The 27,179-nt window shown below is 41.7% G+C and overlaps 3 protein-coding genes across 5 annotated transcripts in view; all 3 read left to right on the top strand.

Annotated features, from left to right (window-relative positions):
• The window catches only part of ankrd27 (ankyrin repeat domain 27 (VPS9 domain)), a 44,966-nt gene extending 33,940 nt beyond the window's left edge, over nt 1–11,026 (top strand). For 2 of the 3 annotated variants that reach the window (XM_008302766.1, XM_008302765.1), the window contains exons 23-28: nt 853–972; nt 1,073–1,246; nt 3,898–3,991; nt 4,266–4,338; nt 4,438–4,501; nt 5,296–9,189. In XM_008302766.1, coding sequence (XP_008300988.1) covers nt 853–972; nt 1,073–1,246; nt 3,898–3,991; nt 4,266–4,338; nt 4,438–4,501; nt 5,296–5,991 — 1,221 coding nt within the window. In that variant the 3' untranslated portion in view covers nt 5,992–9,189. Of the gene's footprint in view, nt 1–852; nt 973–1,072; nt 1,247–3,897; nt 3,992–4,265; nt 4,339–4,437; nt 4,502–5,295; nt 9,190–11,015 lie in introns of those variants that run through there. The other variant, XR_521032.1, reaches the window with a different exon arrangement.
• On the top strand, nt 10,357–20,787 carry LOC103372976 (palmitoyltransferase ZDHHC7-like). The gene is made up of 8 exons (XM_008302763.1): nt 10,357–10,418; nt 12,056–12,136; nt 12,315–12,621; nt 13,437–13,561; nt 13,673–13,769; nt 16,402–16,483; nt 16,570–16,700; nt 18,262–20,787. Exons 3-8 carry the CDS (start codon nt 12,316–12,318, stop codon nt 18,439–18,441), a joined length of 921 nt encoding a protein of 306 aa, XP_008300985.1. The 5' UTR covers nt 10,357–10,418; nt 12,056–12,136; nt 12,315; the 3' UTR covers nt 18,442–20,787.
• Nucleotides 20,788–21,576: 789 nt separating this feature from the next.
• tmed6 (transmembrane p24 trafficking protein 6) lies at nt 21,577–26,790 on the top strand. Its single transcript, XM_008302767.1, has 4 exons — nt 21,577–21,789; nt 22,878–23,004; nt 25,315–25,493; nt 26,456–26,790. Exons 1-4 carry the CDS (start codon nt 21,577–21,579, stop codon nt 26,687–26,689), a joined length of 753 nt encoding a protein of 250 aa, XP_008300989.1. The 3' UTR covers nt 26,690–26,790.
• The last annotated feature ends 389 nt before the right edge of the window (nt 26,791–27,179 follow it).

Raw genomic sequence — 27,179 nt, forward strand, 5'->3', positions numbered from 1 at the left:
CTACCAAATACTAAGGAAATGTATGTAAACTTCTAACTTATTATTCTGTTGTTTAGCAAATAGAAATAATCTTGGTAATCCTAACTGACCTGAAACAGGAAAAGTTAACAAATTCCATGAAAATATCAAAACCAACATTGAATGTATCCTCATAACAAGTGGTATGAGTGTATCTGAGGTTTGATGTGTTATTCTATAGAGATTCATTGTTGTCTAGAGAATTACAAACAATGCAGTGAGCCCTGCTGTTGTATCAAGTGACACATTCCTTTATTACATGAACACACACTGCAGTTTATTTGGATTATGCCCCAAATACTTACTAGATTACCAAATGTGGATTATTTCACCACAGAAAATAGTCCCCAGCAAATGCACTATTGCCTCATGTTGGAATAGCTTTTGTTAAACCCTACAGTGGTCAGGAAGGAAAATACTGAATCTTTCTTATCATGAAACTACATATTTGTGAGGAGTAGGACCCGATGGAGAGGAGAGAAGTCAGTAAGTACTGAGAGACAGCCTAAGGCATTGTTGTACTTACAAACGTATGACTCTGCAGCAGGGACCGGGCTTTTATTGACCTTCACATAGGCCTACTCACTGGAATCTAACTGTGGATATACGTTTGCCTTTTCCCTGATGTATTTCACACAGCACTCTGCTCCCCTTCCACCACCAGCATTTTGTCGTTTGACTCGGGCACCACAGCTTGGTTCTACCCAAGACGATTGTGATTGGTTTACAAAATACAAACAAGGCACAGAGTTATTTTTTTTCTTCTGTAATAGAACGACTGGCACTGTGACACTACATGCATGTGATGCATGTTTGTATGTGTTTGATTTTTAGGTGGTGAGGTTTCTGCTGGAGTGCAATGCCAAACTGAATAAGAAGGATCAGTATGGCAACACACCTCTGATCCATGCCTGTCTCCGTGGAAACCTGGAAACAGCCACCACCCTGTTACAGGTAAACAACTGCACTTTCTCCTGAACGGTAAAGAGAGAACACACTCTTATACAATATTATGTCACTAATGCTATTCTTGAAAACATGAATGTGTGTGCAGAGTAATGCGTTGGTGAACATTGCGAACCTTCAGGGGAACACAGCTCTCCATGAGGCGGTGCGAGGTGGACACCAGGGCCTCGTGGAGCTGCTGCTGAGGGGCGGAGCCGTATCGGGCCTCAGGAATAAAAGGCAGAGAACACCACTGGACTGCGCCTATGAACTGGGTGGCAAGGTGGTATCATATGCACAATGTGGAGACAGTAGACTGGCACATGCTGGGTTTTAAAGCTTTGGATTGAAGCACATTTTACTAAATGATCAAAGTCTGTTTTATGTACTGTCTCTATTATACATAGCCCGGTGCCAAACTTTAGGCACTAAACGTAAAGTAAGGATCCTTTCAAAAATAGTGCCATGAATCATTTTTATTGACAGGTCAGCTTTATCCAGCATACAGTAAGAGAAAAAAGCTCTGTCAAAGTGCCATTAGAACAATACAAGGCCTCTTTGAACTTGCACACAGTTCTTCAAGCACCTTCTCTAAGCATCTTGGAGAATTTTGATGTGTGGATTCAGTCTGTCTCCTGTTCGTTCATGTAATCCCAGATGACTCCATGATGTCAAGGACAGGGTTCTGTGGGGTTAGTCCTTCTGTTGCAGAACTTGTTGCACTTCTTGTGGTTGAAGATAGTTCTTTATAGCCTCTTTAAAACGTGCACTCCAGTCCATTTATCTGACGGCATCTAAATTTAATCCCACGTATGAAGGCACTTAGATTGGTACAGTGTACTGTAAACAAAGGTTTACATGCACTTGTAAAGACCCTGTGTATCAAGACAGTCTTTAGTTTCCAGTGACTCCTGTAACTCTTCATTTTCTGTGATGGAATCCTTGAAACACTTTGTCACGCAAAAAAAAAAAAAAAAAAAACAATCATGCATTCTGGTTCTTTCATTTATTATAGGTCGCCTGGAAACGACAAAATCTGCTGGGCCAAAAATATACATACAATATTTAGTTAAATGTCCCCTTGGCTATTTTCAGCACAACTTGGTGTTTTTGGTAGCGGTCCACAGGCTTCTGGTTGTATCTTTAAACACTACTCTTAACAGAATTAGTGCAGTCCAACTCCACAGAACCACAGAACTTTCCTCCAGAAGGCCTTTTCTTTGTCCATGTAATCAGCAGCAGACTTCAGTGGAGCTTTAAGGTTCTTCCTGTAGAGGAAGAACTTCCTTCTTCATCAGCCTCTCAGCTCATAGTTGATGTAACACCCTGTGGACACTGACAGCTGTGTTCCAGTAGCTTCTGATCCATCCAGAGCTGCTTTTTGTTGGTTCTTGGTTGACTCCTGACCATCCTGACCAATCGTCTCTCAGCAGCAGGTGATGGCTTATGTTTTCTTCCTGATCGTGGCAGTAACACACTTGGACCATGAACTTTATCCTGACAAACTGATGATTCTGGGATCTGAAGCTGCTTTGAAATGACTCCAAGTGACTTTCTGACTGGTTCAAGTCAATGATTTGCTTTTTCAGATCTTTGCTGAACTCTCAGACTTTCTCACTGTAGTGTTTGTGGCTCTGTAGTAGGTAGGAAGGTAAGAGACCATGCCATGAAGAACTGTCTGCATAGTTTTCACCCAGCAGATTTTGTAATTTTCCTGACAACCTATAATAAGTCTATAAAAGAGCCAAAATCCATAGTTGTTGTGTTTCAGTGATTCCATCACAGAAAATGAAGAGTTACAGCAGTCATTGGAAACTGAAGACTGACATGATATACATGGTCCCTACAAGTGTATGTACACTTTTGTTCAGAGCTGTGAGGAACATTAATGTAAAAGTGACCTCTGCTATGCTGTCACAGGCTGATGAAGCAGCAGCGTTACATACCCCATATCTGAAAAAGGCTAATGATTCTTCCTGTATGTTTTGGTTTGTAATGCAGAAGAGTGAATTTGAGACCAGTCAGACCCCTCCTTGGTGTTGGATTAAAATCGTAACTTTATAATGCCTAAAACCCTCTATATTAGGGTATCTGCATGTCTTGAAAACCTTGAAAAACATTAACTTTAGCTCCTGCAAGAAAAGGTCTTAGATGTTATTAAAAAGTCTCACATTTAATTTTCAAAAGTGTTAAATACTTCCCCCTTCCAGTGACACAAGCTATCATTTTGTTACATCTGACTGGGGCTGTCAGAAAAGATCACACACCTTTGGTGTGTTTGGCCAGCAAGTTGTGATTCTTTTGAAGTTTCACCGTCAGACCTGTGGCACTGTCACTCCTGCTAGCTCACCAGGCCCCATTCATTCAGTGATTACTGTACATTTCTGGGAGTTATGTGATGCATTGAATGAATCAGGTTAGTATGACACAATAAATATCAACATAATGTATGTAAAAATCATTTACAACTTACCTTCATACTTTTTGACAATTGTAATTTTTTAAAATTTATTGTGAAATTAAGTTAAATTAGCTGAACAGTGGAGAAACCCTGATGTCGTTGTTGTTGTACAGCCTAGAACCCTTTTCATTTGCTATCTACTCACTCATAAAGGCCCCAAGAGAAAATGTTTTTTTTTCTCCTGTTCTGTATGATGATATTGTCAGGAATAAAAATGCCCAAAGCGTACTTATCTGTACATATGTACAGTTCCTCTGAAATGTTTCAGTGTCACATCTGGTTTTGTTGAAGAAATATTTGATATTTATATTTAAGGATAAAGTTAGTCCTGATCTTTTCAAGTGCTGGAGACCTCTCCAGTCAGCATGAAGTATCAGTCTTTTACGTTTTAAATGTCATGCGATATAAACAATACACAACAAAGCACAACAACATGCACAGTAACACTATCATTTTCTCGGTTTCTACTGCAGAACCATGAAATCCTAAGAGCTCTGCAGAAAGCTTCTGGACTTTCCCCTGATGCTGAACCAATCAAACTCCTCTCTGTGCCCAAAGGAGCCCTGGGTATGTAATATCAGCTCATTTCCAAAAGCCATGTGGTCCTAAAGTTGCCACTGAGGCTCCAAGAGAAGTGTCATTTACCTCAGTGTTTGGAACAAAACTATACATTCCTTAAAAGTTCGTCATTGGAGTCATGTCATGCTGCAGTTAGATTGTTTTGTCCAAGCCCTGAACTTGACACTTCATTTTATAGTAAAATTCTTAGGATCAGGCCAGAAATCCACTGGTCTGCTGTTGGTCTTTAACCAGGATTGTGTCTGTGTTGTGGTCCCTGCAGCTCATTCATTTGTGCAGCGCCTGAGGCTCCAGGATCACTCCAACGGCAGGAGACAGAAGCTGGCCCAGTCCAGGTAAACTGTCAACAGAGAAATAATTCAGAGAAAATTAAAACTAAAGGGGATTTAGTTCAAGGAACTGTCGTAAGTGTGTTTGGATTTGTTTTGATTCAGGATCCAGCAGATGAAGAAAGGTTCCTCTGGTCCTTCCTCCAGGTGTTCACCAGCCCTGAACCAGGTACACTCTTCACATTCTCACTGTTGAGGTTCTTCTTTGTCTTTAGCCATACAAGCGGTGTAGAAAGTAATGTCAGTGGCTGAAATCTCAGCTGCTAATAGATAGACAGGGATGTTCCCCATAGAGGGTGAATCCTTGTGATGCCTGTAGCAGGTGCTGTTGTCACTGGTTCAGCATTTTAATATATGAAAGGGCACCTCTCAGCTGTGTCACACCATGGTAGTGTACGAAAGAGAACTTCCTGTTGCAGCCGCAGATGCCAACATGACTTAGTCTTGTGAAAATTCAGATCTACATTACAGGTTCTCAGTATGGACTAGATGATCTGATTTGATGAGTCTTAAAGTGCAGAAATTTCTTATCCGTATATGTTATTTTGTTGTGAGAGGGACCTCACAACATACACCATGGGTCTTTTTCTGTCGTTCATACTTAATGACACAGTAGTGAGCTAGGTCGACGGGCCCTGCATGGCTGAGGTCTGCCATCTGGTGTCTTGACCCAAGTGCCTCTCTTGAGCAGAATAAAACAGAGATGTAAGAGACTTGAACAGACTTTGTGCTTTTTGGACCGTTTCATTACCTTGAGAGGCATTTAAATTAAAACCTTCAAAATCAATCAATCAATGACTTTTAATGGATGTTGGTTCTAAATATTGGTTTTCAGCCTTTCTTGATAACTAGTAATAGATATTGACATCGGCCCTAAAAGAACACATCGGTCGATCCTTAGTAACAACCCTGTATTGCAGCTTTATCCTAGTCTTCTGACGTGATGGTGATTTTTCCTCGCAGGTGAATCCAGACAGGAGGAGGCTGAGGCGGGGGGAGACGGTGGAGGTCAGCAGCCCGTCAGGAAGCTTTGATGCTGGGCTCCGTCAGAAGGAGCGGCCCCTGGTTCGCTGTCACACGCTGGACTCTGAAGTGCACACTCCAGAGCCACCTGACTCTCCACATGCTCCAAACACGACTGAATACATTTTAGAAGATCATGATCAGGCAAATTGCATACACACTCCCAAAACTAGCGAAGGTGCTGTGCCAGCAGGTGTCCAGACATCCAGAGAGGCAGCTGATGCTGAAGCTGACACCAGTGAACTGTGTTCCACTGACGTCTCTAACTGCAGCACAGGTAGTGAGAGCTCGCCCCTCCCGCCCTCTGATGCATCGCCACAAGCCAGCAGCTCACCTGACTTCTCTTCTACACACATGCTGACCGCTCAGTCTGCTCCGCCTCACACCCACCGGCCTGTGAACAGAGAATCAGAGGAAGCCGCCGTCAGCCAGACTCAGCCTCTTGCTGCAGCTGAAGCCTTGCAGTCAGAAAGCGAGGATGAAGACCCCAACGCCACTGACATGCACCCCGTCATCCAGACTGACAGTGGCGATCAGAGAAACGGCAACCAAACAGCAGAGACGAGCGCACCGTCAAATCAAGGAGGCTATGACCAGAATGAAGGTGTTGTAGAGCAACTATTAGAAGAGAACTGAATGAGATCAATCAGTTTCTGGGAAATGAACTGCTCACTGTAAGACATCCCAAAAGCTAAATGTTTGCCAAAAAAGAAAAAAGTAAGCACATGATTTGAGATCAGGTGTAACTGACTCATCATCTGACTTCATTCATACTGGGTCTGTGTCCTCTCACAGAAACCACAACCTACTTCTGCAGTTCATTCACCCAGCTACTGCAGAGGTTCTGGTTTTATTTGTCCAGGTTTTGACCTGACTGACTCCTGGATGTCTGCCTCTGTAGTGGTTGTGAGGGCAGTGGTACCTTGTCTGTCAGGAATCCGTCTCCTTTTCACTCCATCTCCAAAACAGCGGCATAAACAGTAGACCTCCATTGTTTTATTGTACAAAATATAATAGTCTGCTTTCACATGTTTAACTGCTAAATGGCCGTCCTTGCAACTCCGTGTCGCTGTTGACCTAAATGAGCAGCTGCAGTTTTTTATTTGCTGATTGTCCACAAACCTCCAAATGAGACATTTTCACCAGCCTGTTTCCTCGGTAGAAAGTAGTTTCAGAAGACACTGTTCACCGTGGGAACTGGATTATCGAGCCAAGCAGACAACACTCTTCCTGACTAGATGTTTTTGAATTGTTCACCTCCGCTGGTCTGAAATAGAGGCAGAAATCAGACGTCTCTCAAAACCTAGACAAATGGTATGAAAGCAATCAGTATCACAGCTAAGTGATCACATACTTTTGTAATTTCAACTAAACATACACTTTGAAGTCACAATGAATTTCCTAGTAATCTTAGATAAACCATAAAATTAAAGGGCGAGAATATGTTCTCAGATTTGGGTGAGCAACTGATTGATTCATGATGGCATGTTGTGTCCAGACTCAGCAAATGTGTGAAAATGCAGATTGTATGAAAGGATCAGGAAAGGTCCTCTTACTCTCTCCTGAGTTTAAAGCACATTCTTCTTCTAGCCTTCACAACAGAAAAAGGGATGCAAACTGACTTTACTTTATTTCACACTTCAGTTTTGTTTTGAGCCACGAGACTGTAGCTCTGACACTGGAGCGCCAGATTATATTTGAGAAACAGGTGGTTGTTTTATTTTACTTGAATACTAGACGCTAACTTGGGTTCAGTGTTAAAACTGATTTACCCTTTAGCTGGTTCGCTTACATTTTATACTAAACTCCGTACTACCCCCCCTTATTGTTTCATCAGTATTGTTTTATTTAATTTATGACGTGTGATGGTAGTGAGTGCTGTGTTTAGAGAGGTTCAGCTTCTCCTAAATGTTAGAATGGGTTTATTGCACAATGTAGAGTGGCTTCATTGACCTGCTTTTGCCTGTTGATTAGAATTGTTGGATTTATCTCACTGCCAACTGTTTTCCAAATCAAACCAAGAGATAATTGGTGGATTTCCACCCTCAGCCATAGATTTCAGTTGATTTGATGAAAAATAAACTTTCAGAGACTTCCTGCAAATCACAATCAACAATTCATACATGTTTATTAGCTATGTTAACAGCAGCACCACCAATAACACAAAAGTTATACGATATATGAGAACATGCTACATGTTTAAGTACAGACACATTGTCCGCAAAAAGTCATATTTGATGCATTCAAGACTGACAAATGATGACCTGCCACATTGGTCAGAAATCAGATATGTAAGACGATATCCCAAATGTATGAGACTATTAATGTAGTTGTATTTGCTGCTCTGTCCAACACACTGAGAGTCTGCACTCACTTAGAATGTCCTATAAGGCAAAGATAGCAAGACTTAACTGTAAATAGCAGTTTTGTATCATGATTATGTGTTCGTACGATTTTTTTTAAATCAAATTTTGCTTTCCAAATAAATGATTCCACTAAATAGTTGTTAAAAACAGAGCTGAAACTGTCCGTTATTTACTTGGTTAGTTGATAAGTGTAAAACTGACCATCAGCCACTGGTTTCATTCATTTGTCAAGGAGCAGTGTTCTATTTTTGTTCCACTGTAAAATTAATATCTGGCTTTTTGGTCACCTAAAGATGTCCCATTTGGTGCATTATGATAAGTAAATACTATTTTTGACAATTTATTAACAAAAGAAATTAAATTACTGTCAGAAATTCTAATCCAAAATATTTGCCAAATTCAGTGAATTTCTTCTCATAGTCCACTAGCTGTGTGTTGTGTGTTGTGTGTGTGCTGAAAGAAGATCTGGTGTTTGTAAACGGGGCTGCCTCTGTATGTGGGAAACCAGGTGGTTTAGATGAAGCCACACCAAACTGCTCCAGCGTGTCCTGTGCATGTTTGTGCCTGTACACAGGACCGGTGGTCAGGAGCAGCTGGACAGTCTGGCACATTCCAGCTATCTAAATATGCTAACTAGCTAAATATCCATCACAGACTGCAACTCTAAGTGATGAAATAAAAGAGCATTTAACAGAATAATTGGTTATCACAAGAAGTCTTGCAGGAGCAAAATGAGTAAAATGTTGGTTTAGTACATAACTTCCGAATACATGTGATTGTATTGAAGTTATGCATGATTATTTCATGTTTTTGCACAGTTTTGCCGTATCTTGATATGTTTATCATTTCAGTTTCTACTAATACATTGTGGTATAGTACTGACGTGGACTAAAGCTAACGGCTGCCTGCACATTGACCAGTGTACACAAACTGATGGTATGATTTAGGAATCAGTCGGCTGTGAGGTGACTGCAGTCGTAAATGGGCTTCATACAACATGCAAAAGTTCCAGATTGAAACTTTAACGTTAGAAGACGTCTAATCCCCTTTGAGAGCGCTGTATCCAGGCTGCAGTGCCGTGTAACCGCCACCTTCAGTGTTAGTCTTTTCAATAATGTCACTGTTCACAGATGTCACCTAATTCACTTGTTAGGATGTGTTTGATCAGTCTGTTTCATTGGGGATGAGGCTGAAACTCAGTGTGACACCTCTGCTGAACAGCTGTTGTTGTACTCGGTACTCTCCCTCCATGTGTCTGCTGTCTTTGGCCCATCACTCACAGAAACAGCATCTTATTCTTTATGGTGTCTAATCTTAACTGAATGGATGTCAACTTCTACCAGAGATTAAGTCTTAAGTATTTTTGTACCACTGTTTTATTTTGAGGTTTGAATGTTTAAAGATGATTTGAATGTGCCTTATTTAATTCCCACCCAAATAACCAACAATAAACCTATGATTTAGACAAGTTGTATTTTTTATCATTGGTATATTTTAACTTAAGAAGCATTAAATAGCTGTGGTGATGCATAGATTAGGACAAGGTTATACAGCCATTTCAAGAACTATGAATGTTTCCAGGAGTATGGTGGCCTCAATATCTGAAATGAAAGAAGTTTGGGTCCACCCTGAGCTGTCGGTGCTGTCAAACGGAGTGAGCGAACAAAAAGGCTGGCTTGTAACAGCCCACTTGTTTGTCAAATAGCATTTAAAGCTCTCTGACAGCATGAGGAACAAGAGTCTCTAATAGTGACACAGTTGAAGTGTAGGCAGAACCCAGCACTGTCTGGTCTCCTGGGAGACGCCATCTCCTCAGTGTGGTGGTGGCGGCAGCATGGAGGAGGCTGCTCGGACCTGAAGGAAGCATGAAGAAACAGTGAATGGCTCCCACTCAATTTGAGTGATCCACGTCCAATCATTTATTTGCCTTTCACATTTTCATAGTTCAGCTAAGAAAACACTTTGGCCACAGCGTCTATCACGTCTCGTGGTTCTTCCTTGTGAAGGAACTGCGCACATCAGTGTTGACTTTGGAAACAGCAGGGGAGAAAATATCTCCACACAGGGCTCAATGCTTCCTATTACAACTGTTATTTACAGTTTTCATGTGGCATGAAGAGATGGTGAGAACTACAGAAAAGTATGAGATTTCAACAAATTTTTTTCAACAAAAAAACAAAAAAAATCAACAAATTTCAACAGATTTCAACAAATCTTCAACAACGTAGCCTCCTTTGTCACCATCATTGGGCTTGGGCTGACAAATGTTAAGAAAAGGTTGTAGTTTGTGCGACTTGTAGTGACATTCATTCAGGGCTTATTAGGGTAGCATACTGTCGTTTAGAAATGGGTCAAATAAATACTACAACTTCTGTGGATTAGATCACTGTCTAATTCCAGGTCTTTACACAAATAATTCATTGATTTTACAGACCAGTCAACCAATTCAACTCAATCATATCGCACCAGATCAGAAGTTAGAGAAACCTGTTATCAGCCAACTGAATTATGTATTACAGAAAATCAGCGACTTTGTGTCGCTCTACATCTGAGCTGGCAGACGGAACCACAGATAAACATAATGAAGGCCTTTATTATATATGTCTATGGACGGAACCACCTGCAGGGAAACACTTCCTCCGGAAGCAGCCGAACCGGAAGCGCTGCTGCACCGAAACATCCGGCTGCGTTCAGAGGGTAAGTGTATCCCGTCCAGGAGTTTACGGGCGTTTTAGAAGTGGCACAGCTGAACAGAAAGCATGTGGAGAAAAGCTAAACGTCGGTTCACTTTCGTGAGCTCGTTTCCATGTCTTCCTGTTTCGTGTCTGTCCTGTGGATCAGCGCTCGGGGTGCTGCGCTGCTCAGCGTCCCCCGTCACAGACGCGTTCTACGGCTCCGCTAGCTATCAAATCAAATCAAGTTTATTGTCATGTTGCTGTACATACAACAGTAGTACAAACAAGATGAGAGAACGTTTCTTCAGGATCCCAAAACTAAAAGCAATTAAATAAAGACGTGTTTGCATATCTGGATCAGCAGGTCAGCGTTCTGACAGCTTGTGGAATGAAGCTGTTGATCATTCTGGAGGTTCTTATTTTAGTGCTCCGGAAACGTTTGCCTGATGGTAGCAGTTCAAACAGATTATGGAGAGGGTGTGAGGAGTCCCTGACCATGTTCAGTGCCCTGCTCCTGCAGCAGCTCTGGAAAAGTTCAGAGCTAGCTGACTGTCTGTTCGCCCGTAAAGGTGTCGTCTCCTCCAGCTGTATGTCCGTACAGGGATGTTGTCTGTTAAAGCAAACACACAGCAGTCCCCCCACTCTCTGCGGGTTTCTCTCAGCAAACGTAGCTCACAGTCTTCTCCTGCCTCATTGTCTGTTGGAAAATAATAAATTGAGTAATTAAACATGAGACAAAGTCTTTGATTTCCTCTTTGATATTCTGGCATGATTACACATGAACCTGTATGTTGTTTGGCTGTGAGCAGATTATTGTATGAGCCGTATAATGAATAATTTGTGAGTTACACAATAAATATTTACCTTGGGGTGATCTGAGTGACCCACGTGTGCTCCCACCACCCCTGTGACAGCAGTGTCACCCACAATAGCGGCGACTCTCTGCTCATACAGGGTGAGTTCATCCTCTCCTCTCTCCCCATCTGTTTTGGCCATGCTCTGGCGGTGGGCGACAGTCCTCTTCTTGACGTTCACCTTGATATCTGACCACTTCTTGTTGACCTCTGTAAGTGTGTGCTGCTCTGATCCCACAGCATTCACCGCCTCACACACACTCTCCCACTCACTCCTCTTGTGTTTGCTGTTGATGCCAGAGGACAGCGTGATGAAAAGACTGTTTTTACAGGCCTCGACTTTATTGATGAGTGTCTCCAGCTCACATTCTGTGAAGTTCCTCTTCTTACCTTTCTTACTCATGGCTTGTTACTGTTATCTGATCATGCAGACAGGGGGATCCCACCTATGGGCCTGTTTATACTAATTTGCATATTTAAGTGGAGGCCGTGGAGAGGGAGGAGTCTGGTACTCCAACACATGCGTCAATTCCAAGCTGAGTGGGATGTACAAAGGAAATGTGTTTGGATTCAGGCTTAGGCTCACTTTCATTCATCTGGATTTTTTTGTGTGTGTACGGAGTTTTCTGGATTGAAGCGCATGCCAGGTTTCAGTATGAAATCCACGCAAGTCTTTGTACATGAGGCCCCTGGTCTATAAGTCAGAAAAGGCCAGGTTTCATCTTAGTTTAACTGTAAATACAAAACTAGTGTATCATCGTTGTAATCATGAACTCCTAAAGGTTTGACTTTGTGCCGTCTGTAGCAATGTGACCCAGAGAGAAGACAGCTTGTGATTCCATGCTGGGACAGCAGCAGTAATGTTGTGAAGTAAAGGCACTGTCAAGTAAGTAAAGGTGTCCTTTGTGCAGTGTGTGCTGTGCTGGTTCACATTTCATATTCTCTGCTTCTCTCTCATACTGCTTATTGGCAGCTGAAATCCAAACCTATATCTTTGGTTTCTGAAAAGCCCTTTCGTGAAACCTTGCCGTAATCCTGTCTCCTTTGTCCCTCCATCTGGCCAGAATGTCCTCAGGCCACCGTCTGAGGGATGTGGAGCAGCAGCGGCCCCTGTTGGACGGGGAGGAGGACGAAGGAGAGGGCAGAAGTTCCAGCAGCGAAGCCAAGCAGCTCTGGTTCATTCAGGACTGCTGTGGCATGGTGTGTGCCTTCATCACCTGGTTTCTGGTCTTCTTTGCGGACTTTGTGGTCACCTTCGTCATGCTGCTGCCTTCCAGAAGCTTCTGGTATGCTGTGGTTAACGGGGTGCTCTTCAACAGCCTGGCTGTGCTAGCGCTGGCCTCCCACCTCCGCACCATGCTGACTGACCCGGTGAGGAGGCTGATGGTTTTGGGGTGAGACTGTTGACTGAAGCAGAACTGAGGAGCGCAGCTGCAAGGACACAGTGCTGCACAAGTAGCTCAGCCTTAAAGGAGGCAAGAGTTAGGTCACATTTGGAGTTCACTGCTTAGTATGTGGCTTTGTAAGATCAACATGAGGTGTCCTGATCAAGCTTTAAATGTTGATTAAATGTTATATCTGATTCACTGAAACTACAGCTGCAGCCTTCTAAACTTGACACATCTTATTTTATTCTACTTGACAAAAATACTGAAGTCTGATGGGCTAAAATTACAGATATTATTATATATTTGTTAAGTGGAGTTGGCAGAATGTGACTCCTGAAACCGATATGACACAGTCAACGACAGAGAGGACCTCTCACTGAAATCCAGAAACACTCATCAACAATCTTACAGGCTGCAGAGAGCACAGAAACCCAACAATGGACTAGTTTTGTTTTTGCTTGCCATTGGCTTCATACCCAATTCTGACACAATAATGTAGTAGAGTGGAGCCCAGAACTCCCCCACCAACCAGACTGTCTTACACTCACTGCAGCACTTGATAAAACTTCAACCAACTTGGTCTGTATAGTCAGTTTCATTTCCAAACACTTTGGCTGTACAGCATTTTAGATAATGATGACTTCCCCCAGAACCCACATCACAGCAGAGAGGCTGCAGGAGATAAACAGCTGAGCGCTCCGTTCCTTGTGGTTTAACTGATTCAAAGTTGCACCTAGGCCATCAGATGTTTCTTATTCTCTATTTCCACCCTCTGAGTTTGCTCCTTCGTCTCCTCAGGGTGCCGTTCCTAAAGGAAACGCCACTAAAATACACATGGAGAGTCTGCAGCTGAAGCCGGGCGAGGTTATCTATAAATGTCCAAAGTGCTGCAGCATCAAACCGGAGAGGGCTCATCACTGCAGGTCAGGCGAGTTAATCCTACCCGGGTTTTAGTGTGAAGTCACTGTTTCATCGAGGATTTATAGATGTGCCCAGGAAGTGCGTCATGCGGCCATGTTCTCGCTTCTCTACAGTATCTGTAAGCGCTGTATCCGAAAGATGGACCACCACTGCCCCTGGGTCAACAACTGTGTCGGGGAGAAGAACCAGCGCTTCTTCGTCCTCTTCACCGTAAGTCTCTGTCCACTTTAGATGTTATCCAGAGTCACGTCTTCACAGGACAACTGAAGATATTTAGTATCAACATATAGCAGTCCACGTTCAGATTTACTGTCGGTCAGAGGCTCTTTATTGAGGTCAGCATGAGGACAAGCTTTAGGTCAGATCAAATACATCAAAAGCAGCGTTGCAGCAGAGAGTTAAACATCAGCAGTCAAGCAGCTAAGACGAGATTATAAAGCAGCAACATGATCCAGGTTGAAGGAAGAGTTAGGAGAGTGTGTGGGATTATTGAATTGCATCCTGACGTTCTTTGCCTCTTTCATTGTTTTAATGTTCACTCCTGACTGCAGGGAGCCTGACGGCTTCCATCTGCTGGTTGAGGGAACAACAACGGTGACAAATGTATGTGAACAGAATGGATTGTGTTCAGTGTTTAGAGCTTTAAAGTGGCAACACAAGTTACCTTTACTGCATGAAATCACCCATCAGTGAATCGGTAATGAAAGATTTTAAAGGCTAAATCTATAAATATTGTATTGCAGCAACAAAGTCCCCTACGAATAAGTGCTAGCTCCAGATATCTTATTCCCCTGTGCCACTGAGCTGCGCTGATTCCAAACACTACTAAATGAACACATCAGCCACACTGGTACACCGGCGGACATGTTCCTTCCATGAACACAGATGTGGTTTGTTCACACCATCGTAGTCAATGAGCACCAAATGTGGATTTATCCATTGCAGCAAATAATCCTGCAGAGATGCACCGCCACATTCTGTTAGGTAGGAACTATTGTCCTGCTGTTTGAAGGAATCACTGAGTCTCTTTCTAAAAAATCATATTGCATAATTTGTGTGCATGTCTTCGACAGAGACCAGTGAACTTGGAGCTGAAGGCCACACATAGAGTAAGACAGTGTGGAAGTATGGAAAACTCTAACATATAAACACCTGGATTTGGTCTTTTCAAGGAGTCTGGATATGCACCAGATGTGATGTTCAAACAGCCACATGTGGCTTGCTCTAGTTTGGACATTGTTGTATTGGTCCCTCAGAGGCCACGAATAGAAACGGCTTGCTGCTCAGTCAAATACTCACAAGCTTCAGCAGTGGGAGCAGATGGTGATTTCATTCCAGTAAAGAGGTTTGGAGCATATTTTTAGATGCTAAACACATTTTGTTCCAGCTTTTAGACTGTTAGCGCAATGCCTATAGTGTTACTTTTAGCCAGTAGCTGTTGTGTGTTACAGTCGTCCTCAAATTCATCCATCCCCTTCCATTAAAGAAAAGGCGAAATTCACAACAGTCACTCAAATAACTAGAAACTGAAAAAAGTAATAAGAAATACAAATTTGCTACATTCTAATTTTGTGAAAGAAGACATTGCTTTTGAATTGTGGTTGAAAGGAATAATTATTTTTTTTTTTAACTCTCCCATACAAATTAGAGCACTTTGCTGATGAGCAGTCAAAATCAAAATACCTGTCAGCAGGTGCAGAAGTCAGATTGAGAGTTACAGAAAACACTTGATTGCAGTGATTGCCTCAAAGGTTTGTTCAACAAAATATTAGTGTACGGGTCCCATCATGCTTGTTTGCTTGTTTTGTTTGTTTGTTTGTTTAAATAATTTCTGTTGAACCACAATTCAAAGGCAATGTCATGATTTTCATTAACTGTATTACTTTTGCCAATTTCAACTTATTTCAGTGACAGCTGTTTTTTTTTCCTTCGTTAATGGGAGAGTATGAATAAATTTGAGGATGACTGTATTTCTCCAGATGTTTGTTGTTTCAGCCAAACAACTCCTTCAGACAAGAAGACTTATTAGTGACAGAAATCATGCAGAATTACTTTTAGTATCAGCCCGCTGTTGTTTGCAGTATAGCGTCTAAACTTGCTCTCGTTCATCCCCAGTGTGGGAGGACAACAGGCTAAAATCACAGAAAACTACAGAATATAATATGAACCCATCATCTTCAGATTAGACAAAGAATTTCTGAGGACTTCAAAAACTTTTACACTCACTGTTTTGGGAATGGATGCTTGAGATAGCATTAAAGCAGGGAAGTGAGTCCTCTTTCCTGAAGCTTTTTTCTGTGGAATTTTTAGCCATCACATAGACACATACGAGGCATTTGATTGTTTTTTTGTGTCTTTCAATGAATGCACCATAGCTCACTCTCTACATTACGTAGGGTTAGGGTGTGGACAGACGTGGATGTAAACTACAGTCAGACTGGTTAGCACAAAGCAGCAAAGCTATGTAGCCGAGACCTTGTGGCAGTCGCAATTCTTGTTAGATTAGCTCTTTGACAGATTGTCTTACTGCTTCATGAAGACCTATGTATGACTCTGAAACACAGCCAACGTAGCCACATTAAGGCTGTAAACGACATACCATTCATCCCTCCTCACAAGACGGTGTCACACTGCTACTGTCTGATTTTTGTCAGCGTGTAATTGCGTGGTCCCCAGATATGACATTCCCTCCTTTTGCAAACCTATTTATTTTACCGAAAATCTTGTCTTAAGCCTTGTATGTGAGATATGTTAATTGCAAATCCTACTAGACCCCTCAGACCCCAAGATGCTGAAACATCAGCAGAGTCTAGAGGTCTGGTGCATTTATCTTTGTTCACAGATGTATATAGCTCTCATCTCCAGCCACGCTCTGGCTCTCTGTGGATACCAGTTCATCACCTGCATCAGAGTCCAGTGGAGAGGTCAGTCCTAAACACACAGCTCCATCCTGCTGCTTTAACTTGCATGTTGTATACCTGGAGTGTAACTTTAAAGTTTTTGTGTCCAGAGTGCAGTGATTTCTCTCCTCCGGTGACGATGATGCTGATGATTTTCCTCTGTATGGAAAGCCTCTTGTTCCTCACCTTCACCGCTGTTATGTTCAGCACTCAGCTCCACTCCATCTGCAACGATGAGACGGTGAGAATGAAACTTGTGCTCTTAATGCACTCCTGTATCAATAACAGTGAAGAGTGAGGTTCTCGTCAATAAGGCAGTGTGTTGGCTGTATAATTATTATCATGTGGAAGTTACTTGAACATGTAGCTTGCTGCAGGTCAGCAGTCTCCACCCCTTTTTGCACCCCAAACCGGTTTCAAGCAAGACACTTTTCTATGGACCGCTCATCAAATAATAACCATTTTTTTTCTATTAAAAAAGTGTCAAACAAATAAAATTAATTTTTTTTTGCTAAATGATTGTATACTTTTTCTTATGTCTCATCAGCGTGTCTCTCCCTCTTTTCAAAGAAGCTCCAGAAACGTTTGTGTTTTATTAATTTCGGCAGCAGTTTGATTAATGGTTCCATTTAATGGCCCGGCGGGAAAACTGACAGTCCAGTGACGCGAAATTAACACAGCAAGTCATTTTTTTAAAATAAAAAACCTGTGGACTCCGGGGGAAATAAAATAAAAAATAAAATGTTTTTATTCCTTCTGTGTGGCCCGGTACCGGTCCACAGGCTGGTGTTTGGGGACCGCTGCTGTAGAGCGTAATGGGGTGGCTGCTCCACACTACCATACTGCTGTAGGGGGAAGATGCTCTGGCCTGTTCGTATTCCTTTAAAGCCACCTCAGTCGTCGTGGGCGGGGCTGAGTGGGGCTCAGGTGTTCCCTCACACCGGTGTCAGGTGGAATTCTTTTAGCGAAACACAGGGATCAGGGAGTCCAACACTGCGGTTAAAATGGATAATACAGCAAAAACAACTGACAGAGCTGCCCGACTGCACGATCCAAATCCTCGGCCAAACTTTCAGGCATTAGTTTGCCATTGTTGTTTCTCGGGACAAAGACTATAGTACCGCTCTGTTAATAAAAGGAGAGAGAAAGCTGCCTGAAATGAAAACCAATGGCAGCTCATTCTGGCAGCCTGCATCCGGTGAGTCAGACTGCAGCTCAGCTAACTGCTGCAGGTGACAGGATGACTGACTACTTGTTTTACTCTTAATATTAGCTCAACAGTTTCAGCACAAACTTTGGGTACAAGTCAGCTGTAGATAGCCCCAACTTTCTATCTCATCAATCATTCTGATGTATCTATCATGCATTAGTGTCGCTCTCATACAGAGAACTGTAGCACACACATCATCATCGTCATCATCTGAACTGTGGTTGAGTAATCCTGTCCAATGAACAGTCAGTCAGCAATATGACCGTTACTACAGTAAAACCTGCAGCCAGCACAGCCTCTAACTGTAAAGCAGGCTGCAGTAGGAAGACCACATGACTGTGTGAATGTCTGCATATAATGTTTTTTGTTGTGTATGATGAGGCTGTTTTTTCTATGATGACATTGTGTGCCTCTTATGTATATGGCGTGTATGTATGTGTAACAAGTTAGTGTATCTGTGTGTAGTAAGATTGTCTGTCTGCATATAATAGGATGAGTGTGTGTGCAATGAGGTTGTGTGTCTGGTTCTGAAATGGTTGCATGTTTTAAAAAAGCTACATGTGTGTTTCTAATGAGATTGTGTGTCTTTCAGGAGATTGAGCGCCTGAAAAATGAGAAGCCAACATGGGAGCGTCAGACTCGCTGGGCGGGGCTGAGGTCGGTGTTTGGAGGTCGCCCGTCGCTGCTCTGGATCAGCCCCTTCGCTGGACTCAAGCTGCCAACTTTTCTCCCCAAACGCACCTGGAAGAGCGGGCCGGAGTTCTCTGTCTGATGCAAGTCCAACCACAGCGCTGGAGCTGTGTGGCTGAGAGGGTCTGCTGGGACGCTGCCACGTCTGTCGCTGGAGGCTGATCATCCCGAAGGCTCAAGTTCTGACCTTGTTGAGGACGATCTGGTGTAAAACAAGATCTTAGAAGGACTGACGCTGCTGAATGTGTGGAAAATTTAAGTAGTTTTTCCATGTTTATGACGGCAGTTAGATTTGAATTGTGAATGTTTTTTTAATTTGCTCCTTAAGATGCTGGATCTTCTTAGAGCAGTTATTGACTACAGAAGTCTAACTGACCAACTACCATAAAGTTGGACCGTTTCTCTGGACAATGTTTTTACGTGTCACAGTTGTTCTGTGCTGTGTGCATCTATTCAACTGACAGTCAATGAGATGAAATTATAAAAATATGACATGATTTTTCTTTTATGTTCATTTTAAATGCTATAACAAACATTTGTTATCTGTTCAATATTCTACACCATTGTTTCACCTTCCTTATCAACACAATCTAAAACTGTTGCTTGGTGACCTCTTTCAGCCAGTTTAACACCAAAGTCCACACCTTTCCAGACATTATATTGGACCTCATGCAAGAAAGCTGTTATTCTAAACTTCTCAGAGGTTTGTTTGCAGCAGTGTTCTCAGTTTCATTTAGCACTTCTGCTTATTGTACAAAGCTGCCTGTTCTGCTCCCCTTATTAGAAAGATCCACTTACAGAAATAGCGTATATTAGACATGAGGTAAGCTGTAAAAGAAACTGGCTGTAAAAGTTGTCACACAAATGTTGTATTTGGCAAACATCAAAAAGAAAGAAAAAATGGAATTAAAATAAAGAAAAATATCCAATCGTCAGCTATGATACACACTCCCAGAGATTACTTTCCAGTATTATTGTCCTAGCTGACCAATATTTCTATCCCTGGAGCCAGATTTTAACCGGCCACTTTGGTCCAGCTTGAAACTGCTCAACAACTATTGGATGGATTGTTCAAAATTTGATTTACACATTCATGCTCATGTTGCAATAGCTGTGATGATCCTGTGATTTTCTATTTAACATCAAAATGTTTTCATCCAAACCTTCATAACCACATACCTGCAGAAGCAACTTACTTTGAGGGTTAACCCTAACCCTAATGTTTAAGGCCATATGTCACCATGATAACATGCTAAGCTAACATGGTAACATCACTAATGCTAGCATGCTAAGGGACCTCAAAGGACAAGTACAACAATACAAGAGCTGCAGATTCTTAGTCTTGTTTTATTTCTTTGTTGCTTTAGTTTGGTTCATTTCAGAAACATCTAAAACGTAGTTCATTTCTAACTCTTCAGTCACATAAGTGTGTTCCCCTCCGTCGCAGACTCATGACTGATGTTCTAGACCCGGACCGCTCCTTTGTGGTAAAATGTAACTGTTCGGTGTGTAGAAATCGAAAGTGCATTGTGCAATGTGTGATTAGTATCGAGCTTCACTGAGTTGTGCTTTGACATTCCTGGAGAACTGCAAATAGTTTGAGCTACATAGCGTCCAGTAATACCGTATATGTCTGGTTTAGCTTGGTACAGTCTGTTTCAAACCAGGTGGACCCTCAAGACTGGATGGTTTTCTCTCACTTCTCCACTGAAATCTGAAATCGACCTGTAAACCACATGGGACCAAAAGCTGATTTTAGTGTTTCTCTCTGGTCATCTCATGCTGCTTCTTCCTCCTGCTCAGGGGAGTCTTCTTTACTCGTATTTCACTGAAATTTCTCTCCTCTAGTGTTTACCTCTGCAAAAGAAGTAAGGTCATAAAAAAGTTTTTAATAGTCTGAAGTAGTTGAACAAAAACCACCGGTAAGGTATGATGCTTTTCAAAATGGACGTATTTTTCTATCACTTCTGAAATGAGTACAGCTTCTTAGTTTGTGTTTCATTCGGGAAAGTGCTCAAACCATCTAAAGCATTGTGCATCTGAAAAAGTTTAGAGAATCTGCCTTGCCACTGAATGTACCTAAGTTGGAGTGACTGTCTCTTTATTTTTTATCAGATTAGAGTCTTTTATATGTCGACATTTTTCTTACTTTTCCAACATTTATTAAACCAAGATCATCTCTACTTATTGAACGCATCTCAGCGTGGAGCTGTTTTATGTAGAAAAAATTGTTGTTTGCTATTTGATGCTCACTAAACTATGAAAGTTCAACAACAACAAAAACAACACCGTGGATCCTTAGAGGATACGTCCTTCAGATTTAAGAAAAAGCTACTTTTTTCCTCTGTATCATCAGTAGAATGTTGTTTTCGTCCAGCACTTCTTTTCAGTTGTGGAGTGCAATAAAGTGACGTCCACTGGCCTCCAAGTACTTTTCAGTCTTGTCATTTGTAGGTTGTGCCTTGTGTCCATGCTTGTAGTTGGGTTGTAAGGGTGGCACTGGAGGTCATTTGTTTGGCCCACAATTTTGATCCAGATTCAAACTTCTTGACAACTATCGGATGAATTGTCCTAGAATTTAGTAAAATCATTCCTGATCCCCACAACATGAATCCTCCTGATACTTCATGTGGAGCTGTGAGCAGGTCAGAGTTTCCCTTGTTCAATGAAGTATCTCAACGTACTCTTGAGGGAATATTGCCCTAGTTTGTACAGGTGTTCATGGACTCTAGACCATGCATTCAGTTAGATTTGCTATATTTGCCACCACTATGAGCTTGACAATTGTGCACCAGATCGAAAAAAAACTCTAGAACTGATTGCAGTGACTTCATTTACAGATTTTCACTATTTTCAGAGAATGATTCCCACTGACTTCAGTGATAATCTGTTGTTTTGGTTTTTTTTGCTCTAATGCCACCATAAAGTTGACATAAGAAATCATTTCCATTTTTTTATATTTATTTTTAGCCGTAGTCTCTGGTCAGTGTTGACTGTTGGGAGCTTGTCATTTGGTTTGTCTGACTGACAGGGCCTTTCCTGTTATTTCTTCGGTTTTTTCTCTATCAGTGCTGCTCCATATGTGCAGGCTGCCCAGTTTTCCCACTAATTGAAGCAACTTTTTTGGCTCAAGTTAATCATTTCTGATCTGTCCACACTTCCACACACACTCTAGCTACACTTTTCATTTACAGAAGTTGTGTCCAGTTGTTCAGGCATGCTGCATAGAATTCCCTGCCTGTTTCTTGTCTTCGTGTTCTGGGGCTCAGGTGCCGGCGGGCCCCTGACAGACCCACAGCCCGACATCACAGACCAGCAGCTGTTCTGGGGCGCCGACCAGTACGACTTCTCTGTGGTGCTTCGTGCTGGTGGCCAGGACTGCTTCTGGCACTTTGCTCACCACGGAGAGAAATTTTACCTGAACTTCATGGTAAGAATGAACACATGAAGATTTCTTTATTCCAGGATGAAACATTTGTTGTTTAGATGAAGTGAGCTTTCTGGTAAGCAAAGTCACTGCAAATGAAATTCCTTCTTTTTTTCTTTTTTCCAGTTTCCTTGTTTTTCTGGGTGACTTTAATCAGTATGCTATTAAGGTGTTCACAAAGCAGGAAAAAAATACCAAAAATCACAGGGTGCATCGTAAGGAGCACATTCGAGACATTTCATGACAGTTTCAGCCTATAATTTTTAGTTGGTTCGATACTTTAGAAAATATGAACCAAATTCCTAAAAAGAACATTTAAATTCATCCCTGTTTTCACCCATAATGTGAATAAACTGTTGCAAATGATCCAGTTTGGCAGCAATCACACACATCAGTGAAAGAGCTTGAGACTGTGTGAAGAAGATGACTTGAAATTGCTCCTCACAACTGTTTTCTGCTCTTCAGTGAAGGTTGGTGATTTTTAACTCACATTATGGGTGGGGAGCTGTGGCTCAGGTCCTCTAATCCCAAGGTTGGTGGTTTGATCCCCCGCTCCTCCACAGACAAAGTGTCTTTGGGAAAGACACTGAACCAGAAGTTGCTCCCAGGCAGCACCTTGCATGGCAGCGCTGTCATCATTGGTGTAAGAATGTGTGTGAATGGGTGAATGAGAACCATTGTAAAGAGCTTTGAGTAGCACTAAGGTAGAAAATTGCTGTATGAGTGCAGACCATTTACCAATATTTGATTTGATTTCTACTCAAGTTTATTGGTTTATTGTATTTGCTTTATGTTTTTTATGCAAAGATACACCGTCTTTTCTATGTTAGTCGAGTGTAAAACGTTTTGTAATGGCTTAAGCTTGTTACGGTTTATCATAAAGGTACTATGAGTAGTCAGCAAATTTTATGCCGATCTGATCAGTGGTCTCTGTATCTTGCTCATGATCAGTAAATCAGACAGCCGACTCTGGCCAAGCAACCAAAAGTCAGGTTTGTCATAAGAGCCTGTCACCTCTGCCACAAAATGTCTAATGACTCCCACCATGTATGGAAATGTATTCAGTCGCCTGTTCGTCTGTGTGTCTGTAGGTGCAGTGGGTGACGGGAGTCGGCCATGACAGACACCTGTCTGTCACTGTCAACGCCCCCAGCAGTTTGTTGCTGTCCACTGTTGATGATGCAAAGGGTCAGATCAACTTTAAAGCCACAGAAACAGGTAGCTGTTTGTCTGATAGTCGATCAAATCAGTCCAGCAGTGACTCCTTCCATTTATTTCTTCCACTTTATGAGAATGAAACTCCATTGTGCCAGCCATAAGAAGTGATGTAGTTTCTTTTTTAAACAAGTAGGGGTCCTCGGACCCTAATGAACAAAGGTGAGCTGTGCTGTGAACTACACAAAAACAGGATATTGTTCATCCCTTACATCCTGATGCTAAAATGCTACAGACCCCTCACACCCTACACACACAAACTCTTTAAATTCCTCCTGTCCAGTAGGCGCTACAGAGTATGACAAACTGTATGACAAAACCACCAGACTCTGACAGGTTCTTCCCCCAGGCTGTTACTGTGATGAACTCTATGTCAGAGACTCTGGAACCACGATGCCCACAGCCACACATTTTTGCACCGTTTTAAATGTTACCACACTTACCTCAGTAACTGCCACTTTGCATGCACACTGAATGCTGCTATTCATGGATGTTTATATTGCTTTTATCTTTGTTGTTCTAGTTTCTTTCTTTACTCCTCAACATTGACCTTATTTTTAATCCATAATTGGAAGTGAATTGTTCATATTTTTACTGATTCAAATTTAAAGTAACACAGGTAGAAACAATCTAAACATAAAATAGTTCTGGGGCCGCCACTATAGTTCACCTGGTTGAGCTGGTGACCCATGTACAGGGGCTATAGTACCTGATGCAGCAGCTATGGGTTCGAATCCCACTCATGGCCCTTTGCTGCAACTCCTTCCCCCATTCTCCTCCCCCACATTCCTGTCTCTCTCTCGACTGTCCCATCTAATAAAGGCAAAAAGGCCAAAAAATAACTTTAAAAAAGAAGAAGAAAGAAAAACAGTTCTTTCTCAAACTGACCCAGAAAAACTGTTATATAACTGTAATACATTATTTAGTTCTCATGCTGCATATCAAGCCCTTAGTAAGGATAACTTGCCAGATTGCAGAAAATCCTCCTGTAGCTTGACCCTTTGCTTGCTGTAATTCAAGACCCCTCTAATGGACTGTTTGAACGATTACCTTCTCTATGAACCCTGAAAGACGTCTGGACTAGAATCCAGTAAGGAACCTATTAATTACAGCCTGTAATTCCTTTATAAATGATGCCTGATCAGAAAGTGGTTTAAAATGACCAGGAATGGCTGATAATCACAGAGCATGCCATCAGGTCTCCTTAGCTAATTTCTGAACTTTGCAGGGCAGCAGAAGGCTTGGAGTTGGATCCATTGTAGAGACTTCACACCAGGACATCACTCTGCTGCCTTGATTTTAACCTTCCTCTTTATATTTTATTTTTTTTAGGATTCTTCTATATCGCCCTACAAAAGTTAAATGCCAAAAGTTGTTTGTTTTACAAATGATAAACATTGAACACAACAGGAACTCTGAACAAGTTTTTCTTCAATAGCTGACTTAGTTTCATGCAACCAGTGACATAAGGAGTTGGTAAAGAAAATCAAAAGTAAAACTAAAATGTGCCTTAATAATCTTCAGTTCCAGTCTGAGATTTAGGGAAGAGGTTGTGCACTTTAAAGGCGTTGATTGAGCGCTGACTCAGGAGAAAAGTGTCATTTCTGACATATTGGCTTATTATTCTTTTGGTATTATGAAATCCTGGGCTATTGTTTCATATCTCTGTGTTGTAACTTCACAGGAATTTCCCAATTTTCTGTTTAATCAGTTTAATTCCACTTCACCATTTTTTGTCTTTTTTAACTCCTGTTTGTGTAGTGTATTTTTTGTCTTGTCTTAGTGCCTTCTTATGTGCTCTAGAGCTTTCACATTACACAGTAGTTCTGGTGCTCAGCAAAACACCCTCTTCAGCTACTGTAGTAATCCATTTTCTAGCATAACTGCTCACTGAAGTAAAGAGGGACAACAAAATGTAATGAACTGGCTCTGCTGCAGAGGAGAACTTCACTGTCAGCCTCCGAAACCAACAGTCTCCAGCACCTCAGGTGGACTGCATGGCCGTAATGGTGGTGCTGCTGGCGACCACTGGCGACCACTGGCAAGAGGGTTTTGGACATCCTCATAAAGCTGGTTGGGATAATCAACAGAGGTTGCAAAGCTAGTATTAAAAACAATGGTGGCCACTGGCTACATTTAAGAATCTATTATTTTTTGTTTTGCTTGATACATAAATCCAAATGTGTTAATTCATAGCTCTGATGTCATCAATGTTGCTCTACGCTGTAGAAAATAGTACAAATACAAAAATCCTCAAGGTGTGTCCAAACGATTGACTGGCACTGTATGTTTTGATGTGCTATGTCCTTCCAGGTTTTTATCAGATGTGTTTCAACAACTTCCACAACCGCTTCGGCACCATGCAGGTCTTCCTCAGCTTTGGTGTTTACTATGACAACAATCAAGACCCCTCCATGAGTGAGGAGAATGAGAAGAAGAAGAAGAAGGAGGAAATCAGCAAAGACCTGAACAACACACTGAGCTTTATGGAGGTACACGCTGCTTCCTACTCATGTTGTAACTGTAGTTCCAGTAGATTTTTCCAAAGCTAATGGCAATTGTAATAGTAACTATGACGTTCAAGTTAATATTCCACATTTTACATACAGAAGGTTTGAATAACAAATTAATTGGAATTACCAACCTCCTGTTATTTTTCCTCTGGTAAGCAGTCCAGTTAAAATTTACATCCACATCTGAAGGACAAGATAAGATGAGATGAGATGAGGTGAGGTGAGGTGAGGTGAGGTGAGGTGAGGTGAGATGAGATGAGATATGATATACTTTATGATATACTTTATTGTCCCTGAAGGGAGTTTTGGACACATTGTAAAGCTTTGTACAACTACAGACAACACAAAAATAAAACATGAAGTACACAGCTAGGCACAGAATCAAGCTAAACATAAATTAAACCGGTCTCAGTCTTATCTAAAACATAAACATAGACATACGTAAAAACATGCATACCTATTGCAGCAGTAAGACCATTGCATTCATCCAAGTCACAGTTTATTAAAGCACATAGAGGTGGGTCGAAATTTTGCGCTTACAAAAATTCCCATTATTTTTTCTGTCATTTTTGAGCCGTCATAACTTCCTAAGTACAGGAGACAGACACATGGATGTCTGTGATATCTATGACATAGAGTCATAGAAACAGTCATTGGTTCCCTGGATGTGTTTCTGGTTTCTGATCATTGAAAATAATAATAATGACTCTATTAAATATAAAGTTATTGCACATTTTAAAAAAGCTGGGAACGATTTTAAGATATGGGGGATTTGATATGAAATGACCCATTCATAGTAGGCAGAACAGTGTGATCAGTAATGGCAGACGTAAACTGTTAGAGTGTGTAGCAGTAATATCTGTGACAGTATCTGTCGTGATAAAAAAGAGTGGCAGTAACATTTGTAATGTCTGAGCTGGTTGTGTGTTGTACTGTGGCAGGGTGCGACCCACAAGGTGGAGAGCAACGTCTTCCACATGTTCCGCTACTACAGCTTTGGCCGCATGAGGAAGAGCGTTGACTTCTTCCTGCTGCAGTCCAACTCACAGTACATCACGTGGTGGTCGACAGCCCTCAGCCTGCTCATCATCACCTCTGGCTACCTGCAGCTCCTCTTCCTCAAAAGCCTCTTCGTCAGTAAGACGTCCAGCGAGGACGAGAAGCCCCGATGCTGACAGGCTCAGAGTCTGTGGGTGTGTGCTGAAGTGCAGACACAAGTTAAGCTGAAAGGTGGTGGCTCCTCGTCTTTCTGGTTTTGTATTTGGGTGTTTGTGCTTTATTACAAAACATATGAATAAACGCTACTATTTAATCAGTGTTGCTTTTTCACTGCCAAAACGCTATTTTACAGTGTTTTGTATATAAAAGAAATGTGAATGAAAATAACACCAAAAATATTTACAATACATACATTGATAAATGATTTTTAAAAATAACTTAAGTTAATGCTACGTAAAACTTCAGTAAGCAGTAGGAAATACCAATCAAAGTTACCTGCAGTCCGAAGTGATACCTTCACAATGTCTGTTTTGTGTAATTATTACTAAAGCCATCCAAATAAGTAAAAATACTACCTCTATTATTAACTGTTAATTTGTTGGTCATTTGAAGACATCCATTATACATGACATCTGCTGCGTTGCTTTCCTGAACGAATCAGTGCTC

This window comes from Stegastes partitus, unplaced genomic scaffold (genome assembly GCF_000690725.1).
Source record: "Stegastes partitus isolate 25-593 unplaced genomic scaffold, Stegastes_partitus-1.0.2 Scaffold1875, whole genome shotgun sequence".
Classification (NCBI taxonomy): Eukaryota; Metazoa; Chordata; class Actinopteri; family Pomacentridae; genus Stegastes; species Stegastes partitus.